This window comes from Entelurus aequoreus, linkage group LG27, assembly GCF_033978785.1.
Source record: "Entelurus aequoreus isolate RoL-2023_Sb linkage group LG27, RoL_Eaeq_v1.1, whole genome shotgun sequence".
Lineage (NCBI taxonomy): Eukaryota > Metazoa > Chordata > Actinopteri > Syngnathiformes > Syngnathidae > Entelurus > Entelurus aequoreus.
In genome coordinates, this window is record NC_084757.1 from 95,787 (window position 1) to 116,638 (window position 20,852).

The following is a 20,852-nucleotide window of genomic DNA, read 5'->3' on the forward strand; positions in this document are numbered from 1 at the left end:
CTTACATTTTCTTAAATTCACGGGTTTAGTCGGGACTCCTGATGACGTTTTGAGACATCTCCTACAACTACAGCACCAGAATTGTGCTGCTGAAGCAAGTCCGTTTTTTTAAATTTTTTGTAAGGGTCCCCCCTTACGACATTTTAGCAAAAAAATGTTTTTGTAAAATATGCATTTTATATATATATATATATATATATATATATATATATATATATATATATATATATATATATATATATATATATATATATATATATATATATATATATATATAAAAGTGTATTTTTAATTTTTATTATTATTTCAAGAGCTTGAAAACTTTTTGTTAAAAAAAACAGTATTTTTGTGTGACATTATACAGCATTATTAATTATTAGTATCAAAATGTTAGCTTTTTCTCATGACATGACGTCATTTTATCTTACATGTTTACTGTTTTCCCCACAATAAGCTGCGGGCCGCACGTGGGACAGCCCTATGTTGGATCATGCGGCCTGGAGGATCAGGACCACCGTCAGGACCAGGAGCAGCAGCTGAACCTGCAGGAGGAAAATGTGCTCGTGATCCATTTTTTAGCCCACCAACAAAGAAGGCTCCATAGGATGAAGCGAATGCAGTGTTGGGTAGGACATGTTTATTCAGGCCGTGGCCCCGCCCTCCACCGCCAAATGGAGATCAAACATTCCCGCGGTGAAAGAAATCTTTATGTACACGTGATGGACGTGTGGCGAGTGACTTACAAAGTCTTTGACATGTAATATTTGACATTTCAATTCCCCCCAGCTGCAGTGGAGCCTCTAAAGTGGAACACAATGCGTCCCCAGACGTGGTCCACCTAAGGAGTGTTGACGTACGCAATATTGAGCTAAAAGTCGAAATTAGGAGATAAGTCATAATTATGAGATCAAAAATCTAAATTATGAAATAAGACTCATAATTATGAGACCAACAAATTCATAACTATTAAATAAAAAGTAAAAATTCTAAATATAAAAAAGTCCTAATTATGAGATAAAAATCGAAATAATTAAAGTTGAAATTATTAGATAAAAAGTCATAATTATGAGCTAAAAAGTCGAAATTGTGGGATAAGAAAATTGAAATTATGAGATAAGTCATAATTATGAGATCAAAATGATGAAATAAAAAAAGCCCTAATTATGAGATAAACATCGAAATAATGAGGTAAGAAAGTTGACATTTTTAGACAAAAACTAAAAGCTGAAAAGCCGAAATTGTGGGATAAGAAAGTTGAAATTATGAGATTTAAAAATCCTAATATTGGGATAAAAGTCGAAATTAGGAGATAAGTCATAATTATGAGATCAAAAATCTAAATTAGGAAAAATTCATAACTATTAAATAAAAAGTAAAAATTCTAAATATAAAAAAAGTCCTAATTATGAGATACAAATCGAAATAATTAAAGTTGAAATTATTAGATAAAAAGTTGAAATTATGGGATAAGAAAGTTGAAATTATGAGATAAGTCCTAATTATGAGATCAAAAATATGAAATAAGACTCAATGAGACCAAAAATTCATAACTATTAAAAAAAAAAGTACAAACCCCGTTTCCATATGAGTTGGGAAATTGTGTTATATGTAAATATAAACAGAATAAAATGATTTGCAAATCATTTTCAACCCATATTCAGTTGAATATGCTACAAAGACAACATATTTGATGTTCATTTTTTTTTTTTTTTTTTGCAAATAATAATTAACTTAGAATTTCATGGCTGCAACACGTGCCAAAGTAGTTGGGAAAGGGCATGTTCACCACTGTGTTACATGGCCTTTCCTTTTAACAACACTCAGTAAAGGTTTGGGAACTGAGGAGACACATTTTTGAAGCTTCTCAGGTGGAATTCTTTCCCATTCTTGCTTGATGTACAGCTTAAGTTGTTCAACAGTCCGGGGGTCTCCCTTGTGCTATTTTAGGCTTCATAATGTGCCACACATTTTCAATGGGAGACAGGTCTGGACTACAGGCAGGCCAGTCTAGTACCCGCACTCTTATACTATGAAGCCACGTTGATGTAACACGTGGCTTGGCATTGTCTTGCTGAAATAAGCAGGGGCGTCCATGGTAACGTTGCTTGGATGGCAAGATATGTTGCTCCAAAACCTGTATGTACCTTTCAGCATTAATGGCCCCTTCACAGATGTGTAAGTTACCCATGTCTTGGGCACTAATACACCCCCATACCATCACACATGCTGCCTTTTACACTTGGCACCTAGAACAGTCCGGATGGTTCTTTTCCTCTTTGGTACGGAGGACACGACGTCCACAGTTTCCAAAAACAATTTGAAATGTGGACTCGTCAGACCACAGAACACTTTTCCACTTTGTATCAGTCCATCTTAGATGAGCTCAGGCCCAGCAAAGCCGACGGCGTTTCTGGGTGTTGTTGATAAACGGTTTTCGCCTTGCATAGGAGAGTTTTAACTCGCACTTACAGATGTAGCGACCAACTGTAGTTACTGACAGTGGGTTTCTGAAGTGTTCCTGAGCCCGTGTGGTGATATCCTTTACACACTGATGTCGCTTGTTGATGCAGTACAGCCTGAGGGATGGAAGGTCACGGGCTTAGCTGCTTACGTGCAGTGATTTCTCCAGATTCTCTGAACCCTTTGATGATATTACGGAGCGTAGATGGTGAAATCCCTAAATTCCTTGCAATAGCTGGTTGAGAAAGGTTTTTCTTAAACTGTTCAACAATTTGCTCAGGCATTTGTTGACAAAGTGGTGACCCTCGCCCCGTCCTTGTTTGTGAATGACTGAGCATTTAATGGAATCTACTTTTATATCCAATCATGGCACCCACCTGTTCCCAGTTTGCCTGCACACCTGTGGGATGTTCCAAATAAGTGTTTGATGAGCATTCCTCAACTTTATCAGTATTTATTGCCACCTTTCCCAACTTCTTTGGCACGTGTTGCTGGCATCAAATTCTAAAGTTAATGATTATTTGCAACAAAAAAATGTTTATCAGTTTGAACATCAAATATGTTGTCTTTGTAGCATTTTCAACTGAATATGGGTTGAAAATTATTTGCAAATCATTGTATTCCGTTTATATTTACATCTGACACCATTTCCCAACTCACATGGAAACGGGGTTTGTAATTAAGTTAAAATTACGAGGAGAAAAAAAGCCCTAATTATGAGATAAACATTGAAATAATGAGGTAAGAAAGTTGACATTTTTAGACAAAAACTCATAATTGTCAGCTAAAAAGCCGAAATAATGGAATAAGAAAGATGAAATGATGAGATTTAAAAGTCCTGATATTGGGACTTGCTTTGGAATACAGTCAACCCTCGCTACATCGCAATTTTGACAAAGCGTATTCAACATAATCGGTGTTAAATTAAGTCCTTGTTACATGTTTGTATTGTTTTTATTATGACATATTCATCAGGCAGGACTTCTGTGTCCGGGTTAAGGGCGAACAACGCTAAAAACAATAATTTTGTGGGTTGGTATTGATTTGTTGTCCAAGTTTTTAATTTTCCTGAGGTAACTCTCCTGAAGGAATCAATAAAGTACTATCTATCTATCTAGTATTGACAAAACTGCAGTGTACCATTTTACATTTACACTATATTGCCAAAAGTATTTGTCCACCTGCCTTGACTCACATATGAACTTGAAGTGCCATCCCATTCCTAACCCATAGGGTTCAATATGACCTTTTTCAGCTACTACAGCTTCAACTCTTCTGGGAAGGCTGTCCACAAGGTTGCGGAGTGTCTTTATAGCAATTTTCCACCATTCTTCCAAAAGTGCATTGGTGAGGTCACACACTGATGTTGGTGGAGAAGGCCTGGCTCTCAAGTCTCCGTTCTAATTCATCCTAAAGGTGTTCTATCGGGTTTCAGGTCAGGACTCTGTGCAGGCCAGTCAAGTTCATCCACACCAGACTCTGTCATCCATGTCTTTATGGACCTTGCTTTGTGCACTGGTGCACAGTCATGTTGGAAGAGGAAGGGGCCCGCTCCAAACTGTTCCCACAAGGTTGGGAGCATGGAATTGTCCACAATGTTTTGGTATCCTGGAGTATTCAAAGTTCTACTAGGAACTAAGGGGTTAAGCCCAACTTCTGCCAAATTTCACACTCCGAAATGTAGCGTTCTCCTGGCAACCTCCAAACCCAGACTGGTCCATCAGATTGCCAGATGGAAAAGCGCGATTCATCACACCAGAGAAGGCGTCTCCACTGCTCTAGAGTCCAGTGGCGACGTGCTTTACACCACAGCATCCCACGCTTTGCATTGGACTTGGTGATGTATGGCTTAGATGCAGCTGCTCGGCCATGGAAACCCATTCCATGAAGCTCTCTGCGTACTGTACGTGGGCTAATTGGAAGGCCACATGAAGTTTGGAGCTCTGTAGCAACTGACTGTGCAGAAAGTCTTTGCACTATGCTGACCTCCCTGTCAGTTTACCTGGCCTACCACTTGGTGGCTGAGTTGCTGTTGTTCCTGAACTCTTCCACTTTTCTTATAATAAAGTTGACTTTGGAATATTTAGGAGTAGGGATGTCCGATAATATCGGCCTGCCGATATTATCGGCCGATAAATGCGTTAAAATGTAATATCGGAAATTATCGGTATCGTTTTTTTTATTATCTGTATCGTTTTTTTTTGGGTTTTTTTATTAAATAAACATAAAAAACACAAGATACACTTACAATTAGTGCACCAACCCAAAAAACCTCCCTCCCCCCATTTCTTTCTGTTATCAATATTCTGGTTCCTACATTATATATCAATATATATCAATACAGTCTGCAAGGGATACAGTCCGTAAGCACACATGATTGTGCGTGCTGCTGCTCCACTAATAGTACTAACCTTTAACAGTTCATTTTACTCATTTTCATTAATTACTAGTTTCTATGTAACTGTTTTTATATTGTTTTACTTTCTTTTTTATTCAAGAAAATGTTTTTAATTTAGTTATCTTATTTTATTATTTTTTTAAAAAAGTACCTTATCTTCACCATACATGGTTGTCCAAATTAGGCATAATAATGTGTTAATTCCACGACTGCATATATCGGTTGATATCGGTATCGGTTGATATCGGTAATTAAAGAGTTGGACAATATCGGAATATCGGATATCGGCAAAAAGCCATTATCGGACATCCCTATTTAGGAGCGAGGAAATTTCACGACTGGATTTGTTGCAGAGGTGGCATCCTATGACAGTTCCACGCTGGAAATCACTGAAAGCGGCCCATTCTTTCACAAATGTTTGTAGAAACAGTCTCCATGCCTAAGTGCTTGATTTGATACACCTGTGATTAGGACACCTGATTGTCATCATTTGGATGGGTGGCCAAATACTTTTGGCAATATAGTGTATTTCGAGTCCCCGGGAACTTTAACATTCACTAAACAGGTTCAAACAGTACATTGTGTTGGTTTTAGAATTGAAAAATATCAAAATGGCCCCCAAAATCTTTTGATTTTTTTTAAGTGAGTGGCCCTCAGTGGAAAAAGTTTGGACACCCCTGATATAGACGGTAATGGAATATCATCATCGCACGTACACTATATGACAATCACCCTGGCAACGTGTTCCACTTTAGAGGCTGCACTATGAAAGTAACAAAAGTGGTCCTCGTCCCATGCAGTGTCAAAGGTCAAAGTTTGTCCTGGGCTCACATATTTACAAGAGAGTGCACATGTACACAAGGTAACACACTGGTGTGTGTGTGTGTGTGTGTTCCTGTATTTCTACCCTCCTTGAGACATGAAGAAGGAAAAGTACCTTCCATATGAGGAGGTGTGAACAAGTGATGACATAAATCAATAACATTGCATCTAATAGACAATGTCTCATTTGTGGTGACATCTATCAAAATGAGGGTGGTCCCAAAAAGGAGGGATTTTTCACATTGACTGTGTGTCGCTTTTAAAAGTGCTCCCCCTCTGGTCAACATATGAAATAACAAGTGTTTGTAAGAAATTGAAACGCGCCCCCTCTGGCCACAAATTATAAAATAAATAAATAAATATGTATATGGAGACATACTGTAATAACAAAGTAAATAAAGAAGATTAAAAACCAATAACACAAAATTCAACAAAATGGTCAACATATGAAATAAGTGTGTGTAAGAAATTGAAATGCGCCCCCTTTGGCCACAAATTATTTTTAAAAAAATGTATATAGAGACATACTATAATAACTTAATGAAAATTAAAACCAAATTACAAACAAAAAATTCAACTTTTTTTTTTTACCTAAAAGCAGTCTTTTTCTCACAATGTGTCGACTTTTTCTTATGAAATTGGGAACTATTTCTCATATTCTTTCTGTTTCTGTAATATTGCACTATTTTCTGGTAAAATTATTACTTTTTTATGTAAAAGTAATACTTTTCAATGCAAAATGGTGACATTTGTCATCAAATTCCGGCTTTTATCACAATATTGCCAATTTTGTTGTTGTGTATAGTGACATTTTTTGAGTAAAATTATGACTCTTGTCATTATTTTGCCAAGTAAAATTCCGATTATTATTAATATATTGCCAAAAGTTTTCTTATAAAATTGTGACTTTTGTCAAGTAAAATGACGACTCTTTTCATAAAATTGCCCAAATTTTAAGCTTTCTTGTAAAATTGCGACTGTTATTGAGTACAATTCCAACTTTTATCATAATATTGCACACATGTTCGGTTTTTCTTGTAACATTTTGACTTGCGTTGAGTAAAATTACGACTTTTATTATAACGCTGCCAAATTTTTTCTTGTGACATTGTGACCTTTTTCTTCCAACTCATTTTTCACAACAAGCTTTTTTATATTTGCATAGTATGTATATATTATAAATGTTGTAAATACACATCTTTATATATCTAGAAAGGCTGGTCCTAAAGAGGGAGGCATTTTTCTCAGGTCTCAAGAAGGCAAGAAATACAATAGTGTGTGTGTGTGTGTGTGTGTGTGTGTGTGTGTGTGTGTGTGTGTGTGTGTGTGTGTGTGTGTGTGTGTGTGTGATGTTACCTGACACAGACAGAAGCATGCATGGATACTTGATCTAAAAGGCTGAGTGGTGGACTTCCCAGGACGCTAACAAGGGAGGCGGGGTCATCCTGGATCTCAAACAACATTATCAAAAATACAAAAACAAAGCGGGGGATCTGGCCAGTTAGATCATCATCGTGGTGTTTGGACTCTTTTTGGCAGCTTCACGGTCACATTGCTTTCTCTGTCAACACTGACCAGCAGTCGGGGACCAGGAGGAGGCCTTCAAACCAAAAGGAAGTGAAGATGTAAGAAGCACGGGGGGAGGTGGAAGCGGACGTGGCCACGATTAACACGAGCAGCCCGCCTCGCTCGTCTGCGGCTCCTGCGGTTTGTCCAACTTGATGTCGATCACTGCACGAGGCAATTAAGGAAGTGTGACTGTAATTACAGGCAGTTACTGGAATGGTTATACCCTTTGTCTACCACCAGATGGTGCTGTTTCACATCTGTATATAGATAGGTAAACATTATTAAATATACATTCATTTAAAATGTATATATATTTATCTATATATAGATATATATAAATGTAAAAAACACAGAGGCTATACCAGGGGTCACCAACCTTTTTGAAACCAAGAGCTACTTCTTGGGTAGTGATTAATGCGAAGGGCTACCAGTTTGATACACACTTAAATAAATTGCCAGAAATAGCCAATTTGCTCAATTTACCTTTAACTCTATATTATTATTAATAATTAATGATACTTACACTTAATTGAACGGTTTAAAAGAGGAGAAAACACGAAAAAAATTACAATTAAATTTTGAAACAGTTTATCTTCAATTTCGACTCTTTAAAATTCAAAATTCAACCTAAACAAAGAATAGAAAAACTAGCTAATTCGAATCTTTTTGAAAAAAATATAAAAATAATTTATGGAACATCATCAGTAATTTTTCCTGATTAAGATTAATTTTAGAATTTTAATGACACGTTTTAAATAGGTTAAAATCCAATCTACACTTTGTTAGAATATATAACAAATTGGACCAAGCTATATTTCTAACAAAGACAAATCATTATTTCTTCTAGATTTTCCAGAACAAACATTTTAAAAGAAATTCAAAAGACTTTGAAATAAGATTTAAATGTGATTCTACAGATTTTCTAGATTTGCCAGAATAATTTTTTTGAATTTTAATCATAATAAGTTTGAAGAAATATTTCACAAATATTCTTTGTCGAAAAAACAGAAGCTAAAATGAAGAATTAAATTAAAACTTATTTATTATTCTTTACAATAAAAAAAATAAATTTACTTGAACATTGATTTAAATTGTCAGGAAAGAAGAGGAAGGAATTTAAAAGGTAAAAAGGTATATGTGTTTAAAAATCCTAAAATCATTTTTAAGGTTGTATTTTTTCTCTAAAATTGTCTTTCTGAAAGTTATAAGAAGCAAAGTAAAAAAAATTTATGAATTTATTCAAACAGGTGAAGACGAAGTCTTTAAAATATTTTCTTGGATTTTCAAATTCTATTTGAGTTTTGTCTTTCTTAGAATTAAAAATGTCGGGCAAAGCGAGTAAATAAATAAAATTTAAAAAATAGAGGCAGCTCACTGGTAAGTGCTGCTATTTGAGCTATTTTTAGAACAGGCCAGCGGGCTACTCATCTGGTCCTTACGGGCTACCTGGTGCCCGCGGGCACCGCGTTGGTGACCCCTGGGCTATACCATCCCTACAAGCCTGTCTCGCAGGTTTCCCTGCTCGTCAGGGGATTTTTATAAAATCCCCTGACGAGCATTAAGTAATTGGACCCTTAGGTCAATAATTGATTACATTGATTTTGATTTGTAAGTATTTTTTGAACAATGACAGTTTAAAAAAAAAAATTACACTAAAATATCTTTGGGATGCAAAAAGACCCTTTTATAAGAGTGTTAAAAATAAGTCTTACTTCATTTTTTTTTCCACTTTCAATGCTTGAATCTCTCAATCAACTTTCAGGTTATATTATTATATTTATTATTTTTATGTTTAATGCCCTTTTTGTTAAAGTAAACAAGCAATATTTCCCCAAAAAATATTTAAAAATGTGTTTTAACTGGAGACTTGAATAGGTCAGATTTGATCAAATCCCCTGACGAGCATGGAAACCTGCGAAACAGGCTTGTAGGGATGACATAGCCTCTGTGTTTTTTCCTGACCTAACATGTATATATATATATATATATATATATATATATATATATATATATATATATATATATATATGTGTGTGTGTATATAGTCAAGGTTTCTGTGGTTTATCCGTTATACAGTAAAAAAAAAAAAGACTAAAATGTATTAAACAAATTTCATTAAATGTATTACAAATGAATTTATAAATTTTACTTAATGGTGTGTTTTCTAATTTATATATATATATTTTAGTTATCATAAACTGTACTGTTCATACCTTTGTAAGGAGGTTAACAAAATATGCAAAACCAGTATTGGTTTAAATATGTATTAAAAAATAAAAATAAAGTAAAACCTTTTAAGAACCACTGAATAGGAAAGACCGATTACCAATATTTAACAATGCTTATTGGAAAAAAATTATTAGAATATATATATATATATATATATATATATATATATATATATATATATATATATATATATATATATATATATATATATATATATATATATATATATATATATATATATATATATATATATCACATCCCAGATCCAGTGAGAAAAAAACAGCCTCAGTCATTATGAATTGGTCTTTTTTACCACATTGAATAGACGGTGAAGGTGTGAAAGGATACTTCCTTCTTTGCTGCTCTCCTGCATACTTTCCATCCCGGGGAGAGCGGCGGCCACGCGGCGAAACAACTGCAAAAAGAAGAGGAAGCATGCTCAAGTTTTCTTTTTATTTCATGTCACTCCGCACGAGGACGAGGAAGCCTCTGTCTACCACTTAGTAAAACAAATAAACTAAATAAGCAGGCTTTGCTATACATCTTAAAATGGAGCCCTGCCAACTATCCAGTTCCAGACATGGGAGATATAAGTTTGATCCTTTTGTTTCTCATCAGTGAATATGCTCGCGTCACGTGACGTTAACATGTAATGTTAGCATGTAGCTCACATAGCTATGCTAGTGTTGCTAACGTTTGTGTCCTGCTGTCCGATAATGTTACGTTGTCGTATGTGATACTGTCAGAATAATTGTATCCAAGTTATCACAAAACTTTGTGTTGTCATGAGTTCCCGGTGAGGGGACAAAAGCTGTCTTTGATCCTACCAAGCAGAAGGCTTGTAAAACTCCACTGTGTAGGATGGGAAGCGACATGAAGGTGTCGGTTTCTTTGATATATTGTAATCCACAGGAAGATCTTGTCTTGACCCGAGATCTACAAAGCGGAGAGGAAGCAGGACCTGACGCAAACTCCAGGCACCTTTTCTTTGAACTGTTTTGTGACCAAGGGTAACGGCTGTTTACGACCCCCTTCCTTTAGAAACAGCTGTTGCCATGTAATCAGGGAAAGTCCAAATAAAAGAGGAGGCGTGTTTTGGAAGACTGTGCAAAGAGTACAGCCAAGAAGTTTCTCCTCAATTAGCTAAAGTGAATTCTGTCTGTTTAATTCCTAGCTTCTTGTCTGTTTAATAGAGGTCATCAGTGTTTGAACCTGACAGATACATGACTCGGTGGCTCCCATACAACTTCTTTTACTTCCGATACCAATTCGATATTTGAGCCTTGAGTATTGGCTGATACCGATAATAATCCGAGCCGATATCAGCACTAATAATTGTCCATAATTGTAATAGTTTGTGGTGTGCAATGTTAGAAAATATTGAATCAAGTGAAATGACTTAGATGATAATGTTGGGTATGGAAAACACTAATCTTTGGGTGGAAGTTTTTGGTGACACTTAGTGGCCACAATTATTTAGGACGTTAAGCTCATGATGCAGTCATGCGGACACGTTTGTTACTGGGTACTTTCTAATACTGCCGTGGAGACTTTGTATGTGTAAGTAATACTTATTTGATACTTGTGTAAATTGACAGATGTCTGGTTTTAGACTGCAATATTGTTTCATTTAGTGTGCTTAGCTGTTGTGTAGCTGCTGGCTCTTAGTAGCCTATAGCCTAGCATGCTTACCTTTTTTACTTGACTAAAATAGAAGAAAAGACCAACCTGGTGTGTTTATTGGCGGACATTCAGGCAAGTAACCACGCTGCCGGACTGCTTGTATTGGATATTTTACATGCAAGCCGATACCATTTAATACATGTTTTTGTTGCTGATATCGGACCGATATCAATATCAGATAAGGACATCCTTATACATGACATCTACAGTGGTGGTCAAAAGTTTACATACACTTGTAAAGAACATAATGTCATGGCTGTCTTGAGTTTCCAATCATTTGTACAACTCTTATTTTTTTGTGATAGAGTGATTGGAGCACATACTTGTTGGTCACAAAAAACATTCATCAAAACAGGCCCAGAGCATAATACTACCACCACCATGCTTGACGGTAGGGATGGTGTTCCTGGGATTAAAAGCCTGACCTTTTCTCCTCTAAAACATATTGCTGGGTATTGTGGAGGAAAGTTCTGTGGTCGGATGAAACAAAAACTGAGCTGTTTGGCCACAATACCCCTAAATTCCCGCATCAATAGATAAAGATGAATGTGATATTAAGATGGGGTGAAAAATATGGGAGCTGCTCTCCTACCTGTTTGACGTTGAAACCTGTCTTGGCGCTGGTCTCTATGAACATGACGCTCAGCTCTTTAGCCCGCTGCTCGCCTTCCTCAATGGTGATGTGCCTGCCAGTACAGCAAGGAGCATCATCATGGTCATCCTCAACCAACCTGCACAGCTAAGAAGGTGTTATGATCATACCAAGTTTGACCCTGAAATGGAGGATTTCTATTTGCATTTCTACAAAATGCAACACGGAACGACACAGGAAGTCCTTCATACCGAAAGCCATCAGACTGTATAATGCATATGTTGCTTTTTGACAGTACTTAAATGTAGAATAGACTGTCTTTATATTATTCACATGTGAATATTGCTGTATAATAGACTGTATTTATGTTATTCACATGTGAATAATGCTGTATAATAGACTGTATTTATGTTATTCACATGTGAATAATGCTGTATAATAGACTGTATTTATGTTATTCACATGTGAATAATGCTGTATAATAGACTGTATTTATGTTATTCACATGTGAATAATGCTGTATAATAGACTGTATTTATGTTATTCACATGTGAATAATGCTGTATAATAAACCGTATTTATGTTATTCACATGTGAATAATGCTGTATAATAGACTGTATTTATATTATTTACATGTGAATAATGCTGTATAATAGACTGTATTTATATTATTTACATGTGAATAATGCTGTATAATAGACTGTATTTAAATTATTCACATGTGAATAATGCTGTTTAATAGACTGTATTTATATTATTCACATGTGAATAATGCTGTATAATAGACTGTATTTATATTATTCACATGTGAATAATGCTGTATAATAGACTGTATTTACAGTATATTATTCACATGTGAATAATGCTGTATAATAGACTGTATTTATGTTATTCACATGTGAATAATGCTGTATAATAGACTGTATTTATATTATTCACATGTGAATAATGCTGTACAATAGACTGTATTTATGTTATTCACATGTGAATAATGCTGTATAATAGACTGTATTTATGTTATTCACATGTGAATAATGCTGTATAATAGACTGTATTTATATTATTCACATGTGAATAATGCTGTATAATAGACTGTATTTATATTATTCACTTGTGAATAATGCTGTATAATAGACTATTTATGTAATTCACATGTGAATAATGCTGTATAATAGACTGTATTTATGTTATTCACATGTGAATAATGCTGTATAATAAACTATTTATATTATTCACATGTGAATAATGCTGTATAATAGACTGTATTTATATTATTTACATGTGAATAATGCTGTATAATAGACTGTATTTATATTATTCACATGTGAATAATGCTGTATAATAGACTGTATTTATATTATTTACACGTGAATAATGCTGTATAATAGACTATTTAAATTATTCACATGTGAATAATGCTGTATAATAGACTGTATTTATATTATTCACATGTGAATAATGCTGTATAATAGACTGTATTTATATTATTCACATGTGAATAATGCTGTGTAATAGACTGTATTTATATTATTCACATGTGAATAATGCTGTATAATAGACTGTATTTATATTATTTACATGTGAATAATGCTGTATAATAGACTGTATTTATATTATTCACATGTGAATAATGCTGTATAATAGACTGTATTTATATTATTTACACGTGAATAATGCTGTATAATAGACTATTTAAATTATTCACATGTGAATAATGCTGTATAATAGACTGTATTTATATTATTCACATGTGAATAATGCTGTATAATAGACTGTATTTATATTATTCACATGTGAATAATGCTGTGTAATAGACTGTATTTATATTATTCACATGTGAATAATGCTGTATAATAGACTGTATTTATATTATTTACATGTGAATAATGCTGTATAATAGACTGTATTTAAATTATTCACATGTGAATAATGCTGTATAATAGACTGTATTTATATTATTTACACGTGAATAATGCTGTATAATAGACTGTATTTAAATTATTCACATGTGAATAATGCTGTATAATAGACTGTATTTATATTATTCACATGTGAATAATGCTGTATAATAGACTGTATTTATATTATTTACATGTGAATAATGCTGTATAATAGACTGTATTTAAATTATTCACATGTGAATAATGCTGTATAATAGACTGTATTTATATTATTTACACGTGAATAATGCTGTATAATAGACTGTATTTAAATTATTCACATGTGAATAATGCTGTATAATAGACTGTATTTATATTATTCACATGTGAATAATGCTGTATAATAGACTGTATTTATATTATTTACATGTGAATAATGCTGTATAATAGACTGTATTTAAATTATTCACATGTGAATAATGCTGTGTAATAGACTGTATTTATATTATTCACATGTGAATAATGCTGTATAATAGACTGTATTTATATTATTTACATGTGAATAATGCTGTATAATAGACTGTATTTAAATTATTCACATGTGAATAATGCTGTGTAATAGACTGTATTTATATTATTCACATGTGAATAATGCTGTATAATAGACTGTTTATATTATTCACATGTGAATAATGCTGTATAATAGACTGTATTTACAGTATATTATTCACATGTGAATAATGCTGTATAATAGACTGTATTTATGTTATTCACATGTGAATAATGCTGTATAATAGACTGTATTTATGTTATTCACATGTGAATAATGCTGTATAATAGACTGTATTTATATTATTCACATGTGAATAATGCTGTATAATAGACTGTATTTATGTTATTCACATGTGAATAATGCTGTATAATAGACTGTATTTATATTATTCACATGTGAATAATGCTGTATAATAGACTATTTATGTAATTCACATGTGAATAATGCTGTATAATAGACTGTATTTATGTTATTCACATGTGAATACTGCTGTATAATAGACTGTATTTATATTATTCACATGTGAATAATGCTGTATAATAGAATGTATTTATATTATTTACACGTGAATAATGCTGTATAATAGACTGTATTTAAATTATTCACATGTGAATAATGCTGTATAATAGACTGTATTTATATTATTCACATGTGAATAATGCTGTATAATAGACTGTATTTACAGTATATTATTAACATGTGAATAATGCTGTATAATAGACTGTATTTATATTTATCACATGTGAATAATGCTGTATAATAGACTGTATTTATATTATTCACATGTGAATAATGCTGTATAATAGACCGTATTTTATTTTATTCACATGTGAATAATGCTGTATAATAGACTGTATTTATATTATTCACATGTGAATAATGCTGTATAATAGACTATTTATGTAATTCACATGTGAATAATGCTGTATAATAGACTGTATTTATATTATTCACATGTGAATAATGCTGTATAATAGACTGTATTTATGTTATTCACATGTGAATAATGCTGTATAATAGACTGTATTTATATTATTCACATGTGAATAATGCTGTATAATAGACTATTTATGTAATTCACATGTGAATAATGCTGTATAATAGACTGTATTTATATTATTCACATGTGAATAATGCTGTATAATAGACCGTATTTTATTTTATTCACATGTGAATAATGCTGTATAATAGACTGTATTTATATTATTCACATGTGAATAATGCTGTATAATAGACTATTTATGTAATTCACATGTGAATAATGCTGTATAATAGACTGTATTTATATTATTCACATGTGAATAATGCTGTATAATAGACTGTATTTATGTTATTCACATGTGAATAATGCTGTATAATAGACTGTATTTATATTATTCACATGTGAATAATGCTGTATAATAGACTATTTATGTAATTCACATGTGAATAATGCTGTATAATAGACTGTATTTATGTTATTCACATGTGAATAATGCTGTATAATAAACCGTATTTATGTTATTCACATGTGAATAATGCTGTGTAATAGACTGTATTTATATTATTCACATGTGAATAATGCTGTATAATAGACTGTATTTATATTATTTACATGTGAATAATGCTGTATAATAGACTGTATTTAAATTATTCACATGTGAATAATGCTGTGTAATAGACTGTATTTATATTATTCACATGTGAATAATGCTGTATAATAGACTGTATTTACAGTATATTATTCACATGTGAATAATGCTGTATAATAGACTGTATTTATGTTATTCACATGTGAATAATGCTGTATAATAGACTGTATTTATGTTATTCACATGTGAATAATGCTGTATAATAGACTGTATTTATATTATTCACATGTGAATAATGCTGTATAATAGACTGTATTTATGTTATTCACATGTGAATAATGCTGTATAATAGACTGTATTTATATTATTCACATGTGAATAATGCTGTATAATAGACTATTTATGTAATTCACATGTGAATAATGCTGTATAATAGACTGTATTTATGTTATTCACATGTGAATACTGCTGTATAATAGACTGTATTTATATTATTCACATGTGAATAATGCTGTATAATAGACTGTATTTATATTATTTACACGTGAATAATGCTTTATAATAGACTGTATTTATATTATTCACATGTGAATAATGCTGTATAATAGACTGTATTTATATTATTCACATGTGAATAATGCTGTATAATAGACTGTATTTATATTATTCACATGTGAATAATGCTGTATAATAGACTATTTATGTAATCCACATGTGAATAATGCTGTATAATAGACTATTTATGTAATTCACATGTGAATAATGCTGTATAATAGACTGTATTTATGTTATTCACATGTGAATAATGCTGTATAATAGACTGTATTTATATTATTCACATGTGAATAATGCTGTATAAAAGACTGTATTTATATTATTCACATGTGAATAATGCTGTATAATAGACTGTATTTATATTATTCACATGTGAATAATGCTGTACAATAGACTATTTATGTAATTCACATGTGAATAATGCTGTATAATATACTGTATTTATATTATTCACATGTGAATAATGCTGTATAATAGACTGTATTTAAATTATTCACATGTGAATAATGCTGTATAATAGACTGTATTTATATTATTCACATGTGAATAATGCTGTATAATAGACTATTTATATTATTCACATGTGAATAATGCTGTATAATAGACTGTATTTACAGTATATTATTAACATGTGAATAATGCTGTATAATAGACTGTATTTATATTTATCACATGTGAATAATGCTGTATAATAGACTGTATTTATATTATTCACATGTGAATAATGCTGTATAATAGACCGTATTTTATTTTATTCACATGTGAATAATGCTGTATAATAGACTTGTCTTTATACAAACCCCATTTCCATGAGTTGGGAAATTGTGTTAGATGTAAATATAAACGCAATACAATGATTTGCAAATAATTTTCAACCCATATTCAGTTGAATATGCTACAAAGACAACATATTTGATGTTCAAACTGATAAACTTTTTTTTTTTGCAAATAATCATTAACTTTAGAATTTGATGCCAGCAACACGTGACAAAGAAGTTGGGAAAGGTGGCAATAAATACTGATAAAGTTGAGGAATGCTCATCAAACACTTATTTGGAACATCCCACAGGTGAACAGGCAAATTGGGAACAGGTGGGTGCCATGATTGGGTATAAAAGTAGATTCCATGAAATGCTCAGTCATTCACAAACAAAGATGGGGCGATATTATCGGACATCTCTAGTTAAAACATTAGCTGCACACCCCAGACTTAAGTGATGCTCTTGGCATCTTGGCACACAACCACGCCACACGCAGAAAATAACTATTTTTACATAACGGCACCACCTGATGGGTGCTATTTCCAGACGCGGGCGTGTGTGCTGCCACTGAAGCCACGCCGACCTGTGCTCATCGTCGTTGCATAATGGACGCACACCATCCTTCCGTACGCTCCTGTGCATGCCGCAGTGAATTATAGCTGTGCTGTCACCCCCAAATGAATATCTCTAACTACCAGATAAGCAAAGTATTTGTCACTGTTCCAAAGACAGGAAGTAGGCTGACAGCGAACATAAAAAGACTGGGAATTATTCATGTTAACGGCTGCAGTCACAATAAAAAAGGAGCAGGCAGCTCTTCGTAATCCATTCTAATAAAATGCCAAAATGTGTCCAGGAGGGTTTCCTACTCACCTCTTATCTGCCAGGTCTGTTTTATTGCCCACCAGCATGATGATGACATCATTTCCTCTCTCTGTTCTCACGTCTTCGATCCACTTGGACGTCTGCTGGAAGGAGTTCACGTCTGTGGAGGTAAGGCCGACAGTCAGCTTTGTGGCGAATAATGATGGGACTGGAGCTCGTCGTACACTAGACGGCGTGGTGATGCTGCTGAACACACCGCACAAGCAGCTGGTCTGCCAGAGGATAAGAAGACAAAGACAACTTCGAAACAGTCTCCATTAGAGATGTCCGATAATATCGGACTGCCGATATTATCGTCCGATAAATGCTTTAAAATGTAATATCGGAAATTATCAGTATCGCCGCTGTACAGAGCGGTACACGGACGTAGGGAGAAGTACAGAGCAGTTGCGTCTCCCAGTCAGCAGCCCCTCCCCTCTCCCCTCTCCCACACACAACACAGGAGTTGCAGCATGAGAGGTTTACTGGCGACGCTTGATGACCTCATCAAACCGCCGCGAGCGGAGCATAACAACAACAAGTGTGTGTTGTTGCCGGTGCTGTAGCCGTGGCTAACAAGCCGGCGAGCTCGGTGACTGACTAACGACATGGTTTGGGATTATTTTAAAGTGTCTCTGACGGATAAAAAACTGGCAAAAGAAGCTGGACAGGACAAAAAAAAATAAAAATAAAAAAATAAAAATAAATAAAATAAAACTGGCAATTTGCAATGACTGCAAAAAGTTGGTTATGCGAGGAGGAACCAAGGCGTCTTCCTTTAATACGAGAAATTTGATCTCCCACCTCTTCAAGAATCATAAGGAGATACACGATGAATACAAGCGGAAGATGGATGACAATCAAACAGCAAAAAAAAGTAGTACCACACAGTTGTCGCTTGAAGACTCCGCCGAGAAAAAACAAAAATACAACAAAAACCACCCGTGTCGTAACGCAGCATTTCAGAAGCTCTGGCTGACTGCTAGGCCACTTCAAGCACTCACCACCAGCTTGCAGAACATTTGTGTTACTCATACAAATACGTTAGAGCAGGGCACATTGAGCCCAGTTTATAATTTCCTGTTATACAGTCTACCAGGCACTAAAGGAGGACTATGTTATTGTTTACTTTATAACTCTAGTATACTCTGGACTGAAGCTGTGTGCCTTCATTGTTTTTGTTGCTGTTGTTTTGAGGCATGTTTAAAAAAAAGATAATGCACTTTGTGAAAGTCAAAGTATAACGTATTTTTCGGAGTATAAGTCGCACTGGCAGAAAATGCACAATAAAGAAGGAAAAAAACATATATAAGTCGCACATTTTTTGGGGACATTTATTTGATAAAATCCAACACCAAGAATAGACATTTGAAAGGCAATTTAAAATACATAAAGAATAGTGAACAACAGGCTGAATAAGTGTACGTTATATGAGGCATAAATAACCAACTGAGAACGTGCCTGGTATGTTAACGTAACGTATTATGGTAAGAGTAATTCCAATAACTATAACATATAGAACATGCTATACGTTTACCAAACAATCTGTCACTCCTAATCGCTAAATCCCATGAAATCTTGTACGTCTAGTCTCTTACGTGAATGAGATCAATAATATTATTTCATATTTTACGCTAATGTGTTAATAATTTCACACATAAGTCGCTCCCGAGTATAAGTCGCACCCCCGGCCAAACTATGAAAAAAACTGCGATTTATAGTCCGAAAAATACGGTAGTATTTCCCATAGTTGTAGTGGGCATCAGGATTATCTCAGGGAGAGCATGTCCCAAATTCCAAGCTGCTGTTTTGAGGCATTTAAAAAAAAAAAAAAAATGCGCTTTGTGACTTCAATAATAAATATGGCAGTGCCATGTTGGCATTTTTTTCCATAACTTGAGTTGATTTATTTTGGAAAACCTTGTTACATTGTTTAATGCATCCAGCGGGGCATCACAACAAAATTAGGCATAATAATGTGTTAATTCCACGACTGTATATATCGGTATCGGTTGATATCGGAATCGGTAATTAAGAAGTGGACAATATTAGAATATCGGACATCTCTAGTCTCCATGCCTAAGTGCTTGATTTTATACACCAGTGGCTAGGGATGATGTTCGAAACCGGTTCTCCCGGTTGTTCGATAAGAAAAGAACCAATTCCATGGACTCGAATCCCTTTTTGAGAACCGGTTCCCGTTATCGAGGCCACTATAGTAAAGAAAAAGAGTTGGTTCTTTATTCGAATCCCTGGGAACGAATCCCAAATGGGCAATGTTATGCCCATTTGATTTTAGACTCTTACTGACACCTTGTGGCGATACGAAAATACTACGCGTCATTAGTTTGGGCACTTCCGGGTTGGCGACGTCTGTTCAGTTCATGAGACAATTGAGAAGTAGACAAGTTGTGTTAGCTCTTACAAGCCTTGGAAAAGATAAGTCTGTAAGTAAACTGTTTAACTTGTTTATGTAACTCAATATTAAGGTGGAAAGTGGTTACAGTTTGATAGTAAGATGTTTATTGAAAAACGATTTTTGTGCACTGTTTCAATGGATGTTTTGAGGACTTAAAATGGCTGCCAGTCGTGTATTTCCACCATCGAAATAGTTTCAACACTCAGAAGTATTTGTTTGCTGATAGTACTGTATATTTGTGTGAAGCTAATATTTACATATTGTGTATTACATTTCAGTATGTTAATTGAATCACATAGCTTATACATTTGTCATTGTGTGTATTTCAGTTTAAAAAAAATTAAAAAAACAGTCCAGTGCAAGACAAAAGTAAAGATAGGAAAATACAAAGCAAGATCAACAACAATAAAGAGCCTAAATGGATTAATCTGCTTTGGAACTTTATTAGACATCTTGGATTGTTTGTTAGCTGTCTGCCTGTGTGTGTAGTTAGTA

At 33.8% G+C, this 20,852-nt stretch overlaps 1 protein-coding gene across 6 annotated transcripts in view; it reads right to left on the minus strand.

Annotated features, from left to right (window-relative positions):
- Nucleotides 1–20,852, minus strand: part of LOC133644597 (ras-related protein Rab-6B-like) — a 52,792-nt gene that overhangs the window by 10,124 nt on the left and 21,816 nt on the right. For 4 of the 6 annotated variants that reach the window (XR_009824796.1, XR_009824798.1, XR_009824797.1 and 1 more), the window contains exons 5-9: nt 17,948–18,059; nt 11,754–11,847; nt 9,827–9,893; nt 7,037–7,411; nt 429–542 (exon numbers count right to left, since the gene is read on the minus strand). Coding sequence is in view for 1 of the 6 variants with exons in the window: in XM_062039221.1 (XP_061895205.1) it covers nt 7,347–7,411; nt 9,827–9,893; nt 11,754–11,847; nt 17,948–18,059 (338 nt within the window). In the remaining 5 variants the exon portion in view is untranslated. Of the gene's footprint in view, nt 1–428; nt 543–6,955; nt 7,412–9,826; nt 9,894–11,753; nt 11,848–17,947; nt 18,060–20,852 lie in introns of those variants that run through there. The other 2 variants (XR_009824795.1, XM_062039221.1) reach the window with 2 other exon arrangements.